This window comes from Notothenia coriiceps, unplaced genomic scaffold, assembly GCF_000735185.1.
Source record: "Notothenia coriiceps isolate Sejong01 unplaced genomic scaffold, NC01 NC01_scaffold00000628, whole genome shotgun sequence".
NCBI lineage: Eukaryota > Metazoa > Chordata > Actinopteri > Perciformes > Nototheniidae > Notothenia > Notothenia coriiceps.
In genome coordinates, this window is record NW_011333329.1 from 18,431 (window position 1) to 32,781 (window position 14,351).

The window sequence follows — 14,351 nt, forward strand, 5'->3', positions numbered from 1 at the left end:
AGTAGTAGCCTTCCTAAATGTTTATCTGCATCATTTGATGTTCCCATCTTTAATATCTACACCTGGATCCATTTGCCAGCTCCACAGCTTTGCAGAAGACAGCTCTATGAATAATGCAGCACCAGGTCTGTGTGTGAGGCAGTCCTAATTAAAAATAGAGGCTCTGCACGCTGAAGTGAATGTAAAACCAACACATACACACACACACACACACACACACACACACACACACACACACACACACACACACACACACACACACACACACACACACACACACACACACACACACACACACACACACACACACACACACCACACACACACACACACACACACACACACACACACACACACACACACACACACACACACACAGGAGAGTTCCCTGTGCGACACCGCCGCTCCTCACTGTCATTACTCACGTCTCCATTTGTTCTTCAAATAGCTATAAGATGCTAATAATGCCGTGGTTTATTACCCACTGACATAACTGGCTGTCCTTGTGGAAGGCCCCTGTTGGCATTGAGCAAACACATTTACACAACTACAGTTATGATGACAGACACAGTGGAGAATATATAAAACAGGACATAAAGTGTACAATGTTTCTGTTGGTCCAGAAGAAAGGAGGTTGCTTTTTGAAGTATCTTAATTCCAATCGCATTTCAGAGGTTTCTGCATTCCCCATTATGCATTTGAATCTGCTTATATCACTGAATAATTATAAGTGCTCATAAATGTTATTTTATTTTAATTTTATTTTACTTGTGTTTGTATACATATATCCATCATATTAAATGTTATAGGTTTATTGCACGTTTCTATTAATGTTTGGTAAATATTTTAATTCTAATATAAAAGGAACATATGTCACAACATTTTATTTTCACCGGTATAAATGAAGTATTCTGATTTTAATACGATTCTGAGATATTTATAATAGTATTTTTATTAAACAACAGTGTCCTAGCATTGATCTTTACTGTCTCTATGAATTCAGTCGGGGACACATCAACAAGAAATCAAGCATTTATAGCCAAATGGGTGTTGAGCTGTGCTTGTTTGAAAAAGGCTCTGCTTCAGAAGGACCTTTCAGAAAAGGATTCTGCTGGAGAACAAATTACTCCCGATAAACACATGCATTAACTAGGGATGCTCTGATCGATCGGCTGCCGATCGATATCGGCCGATATTCACCCCCTGCCGATCAATCGGTGCTCTCTGTAAAGACCGATCGCGAGAGCCGATCACATGACGTAAAATACATGACACTTTTCTCTGTGCGCGGTAAAACAAGCTCGCCAAAATGGCTTCACCGGTTTGGGCGTATTTTAAGGTGTCCGAAAAAGACAATAAAATAGCGGTATGCAACGTTTGTGAAGCAGAAATATGTCACAGCGATCGGACCATCCCTAGCATTAACCCTCAATCTCAATACCTAAAGTTTATTATAGAAGAAGGAGGTTATGGTAGTGGAGGGAGCTATGGCAGCAAACCAGCATTGGCATGAGCTGCATATCAGCAAAATAGTAAAAAGTGTCAGTTCATAACGACCACATTGCTTGCATGAAGATGATTGGAGATTACTTGTTAGCTGGTGGCCTCCCAGCTGTTGAAGCATGACAAAAGCAGCTGATGCCAACCACTTAGTGCCAACGCAGCTTTAGTGCTCTGCCTGAGAAATCGATTTGCTTAATTTCCCTCTCTTTGTGCTTAATGAGACTGGTCTGGGGCATGTTAGCTTGGCACCAGAGCTAAAGGCTTGAAGTCTATTTTAACCTCTGCCAAAGGACAAGTGATACAACCGCCTTCTGGGAACTCCAAAGTTGTCTGATTTACATTTTATTTAGGAATTTCCTAGGTTTTAAATATAAAAAAACGGCTTTGAATTGAAGCACACATAGATGTGAATTCACTCTGTGTTGCAAATGTACAGGATTTTTAAACATGAGACATTTTTAAGCATAACAAAGATAAAAACAGACACCCTACCACTTCAATTTTGGTTAATTTACCTGCATGATTTTTGAGTTGGTTTCTTCATGGTTAAAACCACTTATTGTAAGTCATTTGATGAAAGTGTAATCTAAAAAATGTTTTAGCATGCTAATATGTAGCCTAGCTTGTGAGGCTAGCGCAAGTTAGCCAATTAGCCTGCTATTCTTGTATTTTCTTCTGGGTAGCAATATATTGTTATTGTACAACATTTCAAAACAATCCCGAGCTCTATAAGTCCACTCCATAAATGTGCAACCAAAGATGGGCCAGAGAAATATAACACTAACAAACAGTATGGAAAATTCCACATACAGCGGTCGATGCATTCATTTCTGGCTACGTGTTGTTTCTCTGCATGGTTAGATCAACCGGGTTTAGTAAAGAAAATTGTATTTTCGGACCTCATTTATGTGTGGGATTGATCTCTGCCAGGGCAGTTTTTGACCTTAGTTAGAGGAGTTATAATGAAAAAAGGATACACTTCACTGGCTATCAGTAATTAGGCTGTGCTTCTGATATTCTCTGATTAACAAGGCCATAATATTCTGCAACCTGGATGCCCAAAAATTGCTTAGCAAAATAACGATTCTCGCATTCTGGAGCTGAAGAGTCAGCAATTCCTACTTAATTGCAATCGGCAAAAGGCGTACCAGAGAGAAGTTGGAAAGTCCTGAGTGTACACTACCTCTGTGTTATTTCCGATCCACCAGATGTAGGTGACTGTTCCCACTTGGCTGGGCAGCAGAACAGCAGTCAGGTTCACTTCCTTATTCTTTACCGCCACAAAGGGAGCTGAGAGATGGATATGCTCCAGCTGACCTACTCAGGCACACAGATATAGCACATTTGCACAGAACTCCAAAAACAAGGGAAAAATTAAAGAACCAACTTTGAAATGAAGGAGAAAGAGGTGGAGAGTGGGGTTTTTAAGTAGGAGGGGAGGGTGAGTTTGTTCAGAATTCCGTCCTGTGCTGGGACCGTTAGCTGCCATATGTGTGTTATTTTTTGTTTGCTGCACTCCGGAGCCTGCGGTGGCTCTATTTGTTTGGCTGGCTCACAGGATTGACAGATTGTCGGGGACAGCAGCGCTCCCTGATCAATAAGTCAGCTACGTTACATCTGTCACCCCCAGAATACACCAGGGGTGGTCAGCCCTACATGCGAGGCTGCAGCGGCTCCACGGGCTGAGCGGCTGTGAGGCATAAGCTGACTTGAGTGGAAGTTTAATGGGATTTGTTCTATCTCGCTTGTTTGTTTGGTTATGGGAGGGGAGGATGTTCTGTGAAGAGATAAAGAACAGAATGTGGTACACCATGTACAAGTTGAAAGCCGCAATTCCTCTGAATGTGAAAAAAATGGAAAGCAGAAAGAGTCAAAGAGAAGTCATTTTTTAGATCATTCCTTTGAATATTAGAAGATATGTATGTCTTAAGTCACACCAGGTAGATTTTTTTACTTTTATTGTCATTACGTAGTACAGGTACTAGTACCAAAATGTTTTCTCTGCATTTGATCCATCCTAGTGTTAGGATATAGTTACAAATGTGACATCCATTGTAATTCTTAGGTGGTGCAACTGTTTTTGGAGTGTAGACATGTTTTGAATAGTTAAAAGGTTTAGGATAAAACAATAATAATCTTTGATATATCATGATTAATTGCAAGTCTTATATACTTGTATTTACTTGTATTTCAGAAAGAGATTAAATATGTTTCTATATATAAATAAATGCAATGCAAACTATTAAGAAAAATCTAATGTTTTTTTACATTCTTATAACATTTTGAATTATTGGCATGGCAAGTTCGACCATTTCTAAAGCATCACACAAAGCTACTGTCACGTTTGCTGTGGTTGTTCTCTCAATAATGTGCGCAACACAGGGCATATGCTCGTATGTCAGCAATCTTACTGCTGCTATCATACTGCGGGCAATATCTGTTCCAATATCTGTTCCTACAGTGGTGGACAGCATTGTCCTCTATCTCCCACTCCTGTGCAACTTCAAGAAACAAGCACATGGTTCAAACAAATGCCTTCCCTCGTTTTTCATTCTCATATCTAAACCAAATGAGTGGAGCTGCCGTTGGATTGGGTTTTCAGTTACACTGAGGTTGTCTTGGTGGTCTCCTGTCAGTGAAATACATGTTCGTGCCCATTTTTCTGCTTTCTTTGATGTTTCACTGCCATCCAATTCATGGTTAAAATGATTCAATGGAACTCCGGGAGGAAGTTGGGGTCAACTTTGGTCATTTGATTAATTTGCGTTGAGTTAAGATTTCCAGATTATTGGTGTGCATTAACACATTCATGTTGACAACCCTAGTTCTAGACAGACATCAGCATGACCAGGTTAAGAATCAGTTAATTAAGCAGACTGGAGGAGAGTTTGGCAGAACGGTTGGTGGCACACAATGTGACTGTGCCCTTGTATATGCCAGTATTGTTCATTTTCTGTTTTCCTTAAACCAGTGATTTAATACATCAGTTTCAAGCATTAGCTCTAAATAGTCTATCCTAATAAATACATATGCACATTAATAACACCAAATATCGCCAAATTCAGTATCTTACATGTTACATGCAGATAGAGCATGACTGTCTCTGAGCCAAGGATGTTCTCCCCTGTGGCCGTCACTCGGTATATTCCCACAGCTTTGTAGACGTATTTGATCCCTTCCTCAATAGAGCTCACGTTGGAGTAGGTCAGAGCGTGGCCGTCTCCGAAGTCCAGGGTAATGCTTGTCCTCGCCCCGTCGCCCTGGAAACATCAAACCCACAGATTTTCTCAGGTTCAAACACCTTGTAACATTGCACTCCACCTTGGCACTTTGTTCTTCTTGTACAAAGATGTGAAATTATGTCCTAAAGCTTGACACTTTCATTGCAGTCTCCGAGTATTGGTCGTTTCTGTGGTCCTAGTTATCATAATGTATGGTACTTTAGATAGATATGTCCACTTAATGGTATTTAAGTCTATATAGCTTTAATTATTAAGTACTGCTATTGCGGGAGGGAATCCTAATGATTGGGTTGCAACACCTGTTTATAAATTAATCTGTGAATAGATTTTGATGCGTACAATTCTTAGTAATACTAGCAACTACAGATTTACTTATTTATTTAGCTAACTAGCAAATGAGGAAATAAGGAGAACATCTCTTTAGGAAATAGGGGATTTTTTATCATAACAAGACTGCGAGATGCCCCTCATGAATGCTGGAAGGAAACTGTTTCCGTCTATATTACAGTTGCACATCCATGGGAAGTGTTGGAAATGTATCAATATATTTAAATAAGTAAAAGTATCTGTATCACTCGGGAAAAACACAAGAGTCTTACATTTAAGATTGTGATAAAGTGATAATAAAAGTACTTGTTGGGCAAAACTGCTCCCTTCAGAGAGGGTATATCCTTACACACTTTATATTATTATTGAAGTACAACAAATGACTAGCATGTAAGCGCCATTGTAATGGGAGGTTTGAACACATAAAATATACTTAGGATATAATTTAGTTAGATTTATCTATGATTACCTTGATAGGGTTAGTAAGGTGGATTTTAGATAAATGTAGTAAAGTGAAAAGTACCAACAAGTCAAGTAAAGTTATGCCTTAAATTAGGAATTAGAGTATTTTGCATGGCTTTTTATCAATATTTGTGAACAAAAGTTTTGGGTGAAATATGTTCAACTTCAAGAGTTTAAGTTGGCTGCCCAAAAACGGTAGATAGCTAAAAAAGAAACTGCTCTACATTTTTGCTTTATCCAGGTGGTAGAGAGGAAAGATTCAATTGTTGAGTTGGGATCTGGAGCAGTTCATGGCATTACATTAGCCACATTTGACAAGAACATTTGAGTTTCAGCACTCTGATTTTGGAGATGTTATAGTACAGTAAATGAACATGTTGCACTGCCATAGACCCTACGAACAACAATCTATTACTTTGGAAATGGGTGTAGTACTTTAAGTACAGAACTTCAGTCAGTAACATCACTGTCCTTGGTCCTATGGCAGTATCACCAAGCTGGCCAGGGAGAGCAGAAGGTTTTATTTTTATATTTTCAATGATATAACTGTGAGTGTATGTAAAGAGAGTATGAATATAACATGGTTGGAGTTGAGCATGTGTTTTTGTCTCCATAGTAACAGTCCAGTCATGGGACATACGGAAGTGTAATGAAGCAGGATCCACAGCTGCTAACTGAGATTCCATATGCTATATTTCTAACAATTTCTTCTTTTTTTTTCACCTAGCAGGAGAGCTAAATAAGAATGTGACAAATGCTTGGTATGGTGTGACAGCTTGTGAAGTTTTTTTAAAAAAGAACAGAAATCCGCTGACCTCCTCCAGAAAAACCAGGAAGGTGACATTGGTGCCCAGAGTGGCTGACAGCGTGCCCTCACTGGTGACCAGGTGGAGACCTTTGGGGGCCTGGATGGGACACTGCTGCCTGCGGGAGGTGTACTCCACACTGACTCCAGACGTGCAGTTATTGGAGACAACTTTCCTGTAGCTGCCGGTGGACAAATAAAGAAAGCTTCAATATACTTATGCAGGACACCACAACATGTGTAAACTTGACATGGATACAAAACAATAATTGAAAGGAAAAACGTTATGTTTACTATCCAGAGGAAAAGAAGATTTTGGAAGAGATATAGCTGATTCAAATGTTTAAGGGTTAGGGTAAGGGGTTGGGTTTTGTGCAAACTACAATTGTGAAGGGTAACACAAGATGTCAATATGAAACTTCCCTACTTGATAATTCACTTAGGCAATTATTTTTTTATTAAACGTTTTCAGATACATCATGTTAATATATTATGCAAATGAGGCCATATTTTCTTAAAACTATGCTTGACTGCAAATGTTTTCAGATAAGAAATCTGAACATTGTAAAACACATTTCATTGTAATTTCACAATTAAGAACTAAATGTTTTTAACAAGATCATGTTGTATTTTATAATTGAAAATTATAAAATGTGCAATGTTTTCAAAATATATATATTTTAAATTAGACTATGAATAATAAATAACTAAAAACTCTGAACTTGTTTAATTTTGCAAGACTCTACGGGGGGATATGGTTAACATTGAGCAGTGTTAGTATGAAGTTGGACAAATAAAACAAAAATAATAAACTTTGCATAAATCACTAGAAGTTAATGAAAAATAGGATGGGCTCGCTGATATTTTCAAATGAAATATAAGCAGTGTGTCCAGACATCTTACACATACATTAAGTTAACAATAAACAAATAAAAAATAATTACAAGCATTTCAAGAGTGAGCAGCATCTACTGTTTGAAGAATCACAAAGGATCATTCAAAGTCAGATTGATATGTATTTCTATTTCAAGACATTTGTCAGTTTTCTATCATCCAGAGTTATTATTTCAAGAATTCTTATTAAGTGCACTTATTTCACTGCACTAGCAAATTATAACAAATGTTTAAAATCTGTATCTACTCAAAGACATGTTAAAAACCTCTAGGACTGCTTTAAATGGACCTTGAAAGGAAGGTTGTTTTGTTAAAGAGAGTACAATCTTGAAAGGCCACATTACTTACACCCGCATACACTGAATAATATATATATATTAAAGAATTTACAGTATTTTCAAACATGACTCAAACCAATATTCACCCACAGTGGATCACGTCACTACCAGCGGTTATTACTTGTAGCATGTTTGGTCATTCAGCCCCACATTTTCTCAGCCTGTCCTTGTTGTCCCTGAGAAACTAATTAACATACACAGAGATATACGGCGCAAATGCACCACTCATTTCGCCCGATGGCTGCGAGTCACTATGGAGAATACGTGCGCCTGTTCTAGTCTCTCGTCCTGTGCTCACCCGGTGCTGTTCAGGAACGTCATCCCTGTGGTACAACTCCTGGACATGGATGATGGATGGAACCAAAAGGCGGGGGTGCACTTGCCGTCGGTCCGTCTCTCATAGCCATAATCACTGTAATGATGGAACCAGACAAAAAACAGAAACAGTTATCCAATTAGAAACCAGGATGGATTCGCTAACGGAAACAAAGAATCCTGAGGCTGTTGGAAAAATGATGAACGCACCATTTCAAGTGCAACATGTATTTGTATAATGGCTCTTTTCACTCACAGACAAATCAATCAAAGGATAGTAAATAATTTAATGTTGAAACCAACACACTCTCACTCCCTGATAGTCCAGGAGCGATGCCTGGTCAGGGTCCTTTGGCGTGCAGTTGTGAGGCGCCGAGTGTCCTTCAGCTTCATAAACGGACGCAAAGAGATTTCAACTGATTGCAATGTATTCCCATCGGCGGCGGTATTTGACGCTCAGGGAAGCACCGCATCGGTCCATGTCGGTGGCAGTTAAAGGCAATGTGAGCTTCCATTCCCATTGGATAACGGAGGATTTTACACCCGTAAGTAAGTATTCTCCTTACTGTCGATTGATTTTACAGTGATATCTGCACTACTCATCGACTAAAAAACACCAGATTATCGCTCCTGGACGTTCAGGGAGTGAGACTGTGTTGTTGAAACATATCATCATCTCTGTATTTCAAACGAAATCTTGGGAAACAAAAACCTAAAATGATGTCATTTTGGTATAGACTTGAGAGAAGTAAAAGCGCCACTTTGGTGCTTTTCAAACACAGCCCACAAGTTGTTTGTCCTACAAATTAAAAGGGAGAGCAGCACTATGTCGCCAAAATGATAGCGACAAATTGCCCCAATTAGTAGGACATGCACACAGATGCAAAACTTTTGTGATTGTTAATGAAAGCTATTAGGCTCAGTGATTTATGGTTTTGATGGTGCTTGTTCCGAGAGCCGGCTTGCTCAGGAGACCAGATTTGGGACCAAAGCAGGACAAAAAATGAAATACTGCTGATGATTCAAAGCAGGTTGTGAGGATGTGTAGAAAAACATTCTCGTGAGCTACACTTGTATTAGAAAGACTCACCAGCAGCAGCCAACAAAGCATCTTTGAATTATCATTTGTATTCTGGTACAATCAATTCAGTATCTGCTAATGACACTTGTGCATTCATTCCTATTTAGTTTTTCTTTCTTTCTTTGTCATTGTCCATATTGGTTCTGAAGGATTGGAAGTGCTCACAGTTGGAGCTGTATAGTGATATAGGATTGCATCTGTTTGCTTTGTATTTCTAACTTCCCTATAAGACCCTATTTAGTCAAAGATGTCAGAATGCAAAGTGAGTATACTTGATTTTGAATATGCTTGTAATGTACCCCATTGTCCAAAAAAGCAAAATAGGGAATAATACTTGTGAGACAAATGTGAAATCCTCAAGAGTTTAAAAGAGTCCAAATAATGTGTTATTTACTCCTGTTTGAGTAATAAAAAAATGAAGAAATGTAGAAACTACTAATTTGTAAGCCATTTCTAATAGCATTAAGTCTTGGTGTCACTGACAGGATAAAGAAAAAATCTCAATTTTTTAATTCCGAGCTGATTTTGCTTTGCTTTTGCTTTCTTTAAGGCTTAATGTTAGCAGCATTCCAAAGTGTCTGTCAGTGTTTTCCGGAGATAACAGTCAAATTGGAACCAACTGCAGCCGAACTTGACAGTAGTTTTGCTCAAGATCCCAAATTCCTGGGTTCTTCTTTTCCTAAAAAAACAGACCTCTCATTAAAACGTCCCGGGGTTTATTGGGTCTTCCTTTGATAGGAAAGTTGATGGTTCCTAACCCTAACCCTAGTGGTAATCCAGCACCTGCACTCCAGATGTCGATGTGTCCTTGGGCAAGAAACTTAAACCAATGGTATTTGAATGTGTGTGAATGTGAGTCTACCTGAGCAGGGGGCATCTCGTATGACAGCCCCTCCCTGTGTATGAATGGGTGTGAATGGGCGAATGCTGACTGGTATGTAAACGCACTTTGAGGGGCTGTAAAGACTGGAAAAGCGCTAAATAAATGCAAGTCCATTAATTATTTGTAATGATTGGTCAAGCTCCGTTTGTTACCAATACCTTGCATTAATTGTTTGTAGTCTCTATACACATCATGAGGACTATTTCTCAGATTGTAAAAAGCTCACTCCAGTTATTATTCTGTATTTCAAGACACTCCAAATCCAAAGTCAGCACAAAGAACTTCAAAATGCTAAAGAGAATGTGGTGAGCAGAAAGCAATCCAAATTCATGGCTTTAGGTATTGTGAAGTTTTAAGTGGTTTCTGGGAGATAGCTATAAGAGAATTGTCAACTATTTTTGGGAGTTTCCATCAATAAGTACCCACTTATACTATTACTTGGTAAAACATAAGACAAAAAGCAAAACATATTATTCTTCGTAATAAGAGTAGCAATTATTAGACGATTACAACAAACTGGTTAAAAGGTAATAACTTCAGAATGAAAGACTCTGTTAAATTACATGTACATTTTATATCTTTGATGAATGATGGTAAAAAAGGGAGTTATAGGACAAAAAACATTAGTAATGATCCTGTAGTAAGATTTGACAATGATGGTGCGTATCAGTATTAACGATGTATCCCATTTTTATCAATTATGAGTTTTAACTGCATCTGGTTGAGTATGTACTTAACCAAATAAATGATTAAAACACACAAAAATTAAGATTACACAACAACAAGGAAAAAAACATTGGTCTTAAAAGGGATTGGTACAAAATTATAATAAACTCACCATTCAAAGTCAGCCTCAGTACAGTCACAGGAGCCAGACGTCATGGAAACAGAATACGTCTTTCCCATAACACACCTAGACGAGGGCTTCAACTTCCTGTAGATCCTTTTCACTCCCATGAGGCAGGACTTGCCCTGGGAGACCCGATCCGTGAAGAAACACGAGCAGAGAGGGTTAAAAAAATGAGCCGCTTTTGTAACTTGCCACCATAAATAATTTGCACAATGCAACCAACCATGTGGGCATCTCACTGTGTGAAAATCCCCGCTGCCTTGTTTAACTTTGGCATGTTTCCTGTTCGAATATTTACGGCCTTGTGCTGCGTGGTGTGCTAAACTCAACAACTGTTCCTGCGTTGCAAATGTCACACAGTGTGCTGCTTGAGTTATTTTTAAGAGTTTTTTTATTTCTTAGATGACGGAATGATAAGTGGCAAATTATGCCAATCCTTTTTTAAACCTTTTTTAAAAAAAACTTTTTATTCTTTTTTTAGCCTTTTATCTATGCATGAAACGTGAATATAAGATCAGTTTGAGTACAAACTCCAGACTGTTTCAATGCATCCTATTAACCTCTATTTACATGACCTGAACATCCTGGCTTTGTGCATTAGGTGTCAGTAGTGAGATGCTCTACACAAATCTGGCTGTATATACAAAAAGACTCCCAGCTGCTTAGAAATGTCTTTAACTTTTCACACAAATACTCTAAAGTTGAGTTTTTTCTTGCAGCAGTCGGAAATACAGTACATCTACATTCCCGGTAAGTTGGCCCTGTAATTGGCTTGGACTCTTGTCATCTTCCGTGCTATATGTTTTGATCATTAGCCTGCTCCGAGCATATGGGTGTCTGAACCAATTACAGAGCGGGGGCCGTGAATAAAGTTATGCTTTCCAGACTCTGGCTGGGCTCCAGGCCCCGGCCAGGTTGAAGGCTCTTCAGGCATGTTTAATGTATGCGATGTGGGGGGGTTAGAGTCGGTTGACTCAGAGCATCAGCAGGAGAGGCGGGAGAATCTGCATAAGTGCTCTGGGAACTCAGAGATGTCCAGCTTTTAGTCCACTCACTGAAGCGCCAGGCTAAAAGCAGCCAGTGATCACACATTACCCCTGAGGCTGAGGCATGCTGCTCAATGAGTTTAAACACTGTAACAAAAACTATTTAAAGGGGCCTTCTTTTTGTGTGTTATAGGGTTAGGGTTGCCACCTGGTTGTGAAGGTGCCATGTCTGATAGTCCTCCTCTTTACACCTCCTGTTGAAGATGGACCTGAAGTCGATCTTCACCAGCTGCCACTCTGAGCGATGACTGACATGGCCAAATATCCTGGAGAAAAAACATGCATGATGTTGGTTGTTATACAAAAAACATGCTTCAAATAACTACTAACAGAAATGTTGTTTAAAGATTAGAATAGTGACTTTATGAGAAAATAAATTATATGAGAAAAACACAGACAGTTACAGGTAAAGACTGGGTTAAGGGGGAAAAAAAGGACGCAGCATTTCCAATTTCGAAATCAGAGAGGAATTGTTGGAGGGACAATTTGACAATTAATTTGATGGAGCATACTTGCACTTTGGTATATTGTTGGTTTTCTACTTTATATGGAATTTGTTATCATTTAATTATATAGAAAACTACCAGCCTTTCTCTAAAGTTGGAACTGGAATAAAATGCCCAGTTTCACATTTTAAGTTTGTTTGCATTGGGAGTTTGTACATTGGGAAGCTTATTCCCTCTGAAAGTAATAATAATGAATACCCATATTTAAATGGTCAGAAACAAATCACAATCCAAGGTTATGAGATTAACCAGATAATTTTCCATCTCCGGCTAAATTGAGTGGGTGTTTCTCTTCTCTGACCCCCTCACCATTTGTACCGCAACATATTTATCACAATCAATCTGTCAATTAGCTCTGGAGCCACCCGACCACGACAGGCACTTACTGTGAGAATGAGTACAAATTGATAAGAAAACAGTGCATGATAATCTTATGAGAACTAATGGTGTGTCTGCCAGCGCAGAGCTCTTTAGCTCAAGAAGAAAAACAAAATGTCTGCATTGTCTTTACACCAACCCTTTATTTTGTTCTTGTTGAGACTATTGCCGTGCATTTTCCCTATTCTCTTTCTCCCTCCTTGTCTCTCCAGCTGCCCCCTATCACTCTCCTGTAGAGCTGACTACAGAGCCCACTGTCAGACTGTCATTTATGGCAGGTGTCTTGAAACATTGATGTAATGGCTGTGCAAACCCTTTCCCAGCACATCCCGAGCCCTAAATCTCTGCTGCAATACGGGACAAGCGCTGTGTCATACCATATGCACGCACACCAGCTCTGGGCTATTATTCTATTAATAAATGTGAAAGAACACAAAAGGAATCTTGGTAAATCTGGATTCTGAGGACAGGGCGAATGATACCAAACACTCTATCGACTTCATAATGCTGTTAAAACTTCTTCAGACCAAAGTCTGTTTTCTCAGGCATTTTTTTGATCATTTTCCTTCATGCTCTTCAAATGGACAGTCATGCTGTCGCTGGCTGCCAAAGCATTGATCTCCTGTGATCATAATTCGGTGACTGCCAGTTTTGATGTTGGGTAGACCTTGAGAGAGATCTCTTTTATTCATGAAAAGAAAAACAGGTAGTCGGGAAATGCTGAATCTTGCTGGCTTAGATATAGATGCACGGGTTAAGGAGCACAAAAACACACATACACAGAGGCTATATGTCAGGGGTGTCAAACTCAAGGCCCGGGGGGCCAAATCGGCCCGTGACTTCATTTTCTGTGGCCCCACAAGGGCTTGCAAAGAATATAATATGTTTATTATAAGGTTACATGCCGATTTACAGAAGCACGTTGCCCATAAACTACATCTCCCACAATGCATCTCAAGTTATACTTTTTTCTTAGAATTTGACTTATTTTCAAAATGTCACTTCCTTTTTTTGAGTTTGACTTTTTTTCCAGAATTTGGCTTATCTTTTTAAATCATTTTGTTACATGCGCACTGAAGAGACTTGCAATTATTTGGCCTAGACTTCTTCTTTCAAACTTAGTTAATTATAATTGTTATTACCCTATCCCATAATAATCCAATGCAGAGGCAATAATGAAATATAATACACTATTTTATATATATTAAATATGTATATATGTATTTTTATATAGTCTTAAAGTTACAACCGGCCCGTTGAGTACAACCATAATGCTAATGTGGCCGTGGCGAAATTGAGTTCGACATCCCTGATATATGTTGTTATTTCTCCATGTAATTGATTGATTTCCATTCTGACAAATGTGTTGTCACTCACGTCATGATGAGAGTCTCCTCCCCAGGCTCGCCCAGCACCCCGTCCACAAACAGAGGCGTGTTGGTGAAGCTGTACTTCTTCCACTGTTGTCCTTCGTCAAAACTCAACCTGGGAACACAGACAGCCATTACACAAGGCGCCAACACTATTCCCCCCCGACTGAGTACAGAGCTAATGACCCTGAGAGTCGTCTGACAACTTTATTTCATATTCCAAGCAGGGCTGAGGAGCTCTGCTCAGTGAACACTGATCAGCAGAAGCTAGACTCATTAAGGCTTAAAACACGTAAACGTGATATTGAACGCAATTGTCAAAGCAGACTTTTCCTAGGCTTGGGGGGGGGG

The 14,351-nt window shown here is 39.1% G+C and overlaps 1 protein-coding gene across 1 annotated transcript in view; it reads right to left on the reverse strand.

The window, feature by feature from the left end:
• Positions 1-14,115, reverse strand: part of LOC104955585 (VPS10 domain-containing receptor SorCS1-like) — a gene marked incomplete at its 5' end in the record, with an annotated part of 23,656 nt that extends 9,541 nt beyond the window's left edge. Inside the window, 7 exons of the mRNA XM_010782947.1 lie at positions 2,687-2,820; positions 4,577-4,763; positions 6,350-6,521; positions 7,870-7,983; positions 10,689-10,822; positions 11,895-12,012; positions 14,008-14,115. Coding sequence (XP_010781249.1) covers positions 2,687-2,820; positions 4,577-4,763; positions 6,350-6,521; positions 7,870-7,983; positions 10,689-10,822; positions 11,895-12,012; positions 14,008-14,115 — 967 coding nt within the window. The remainder of the gene's footprint in view (positions 1-2,686; positions 2,821-4,576; positions 4,764-6,349; positions 6,522-7,869; positions 7,984-10,688; positions 10,823-11,894; positions 12,013-14,007) is intronic.
• Between the last annotated feature and the right edge of the window lie 236 nt (positions 14,116-14,351).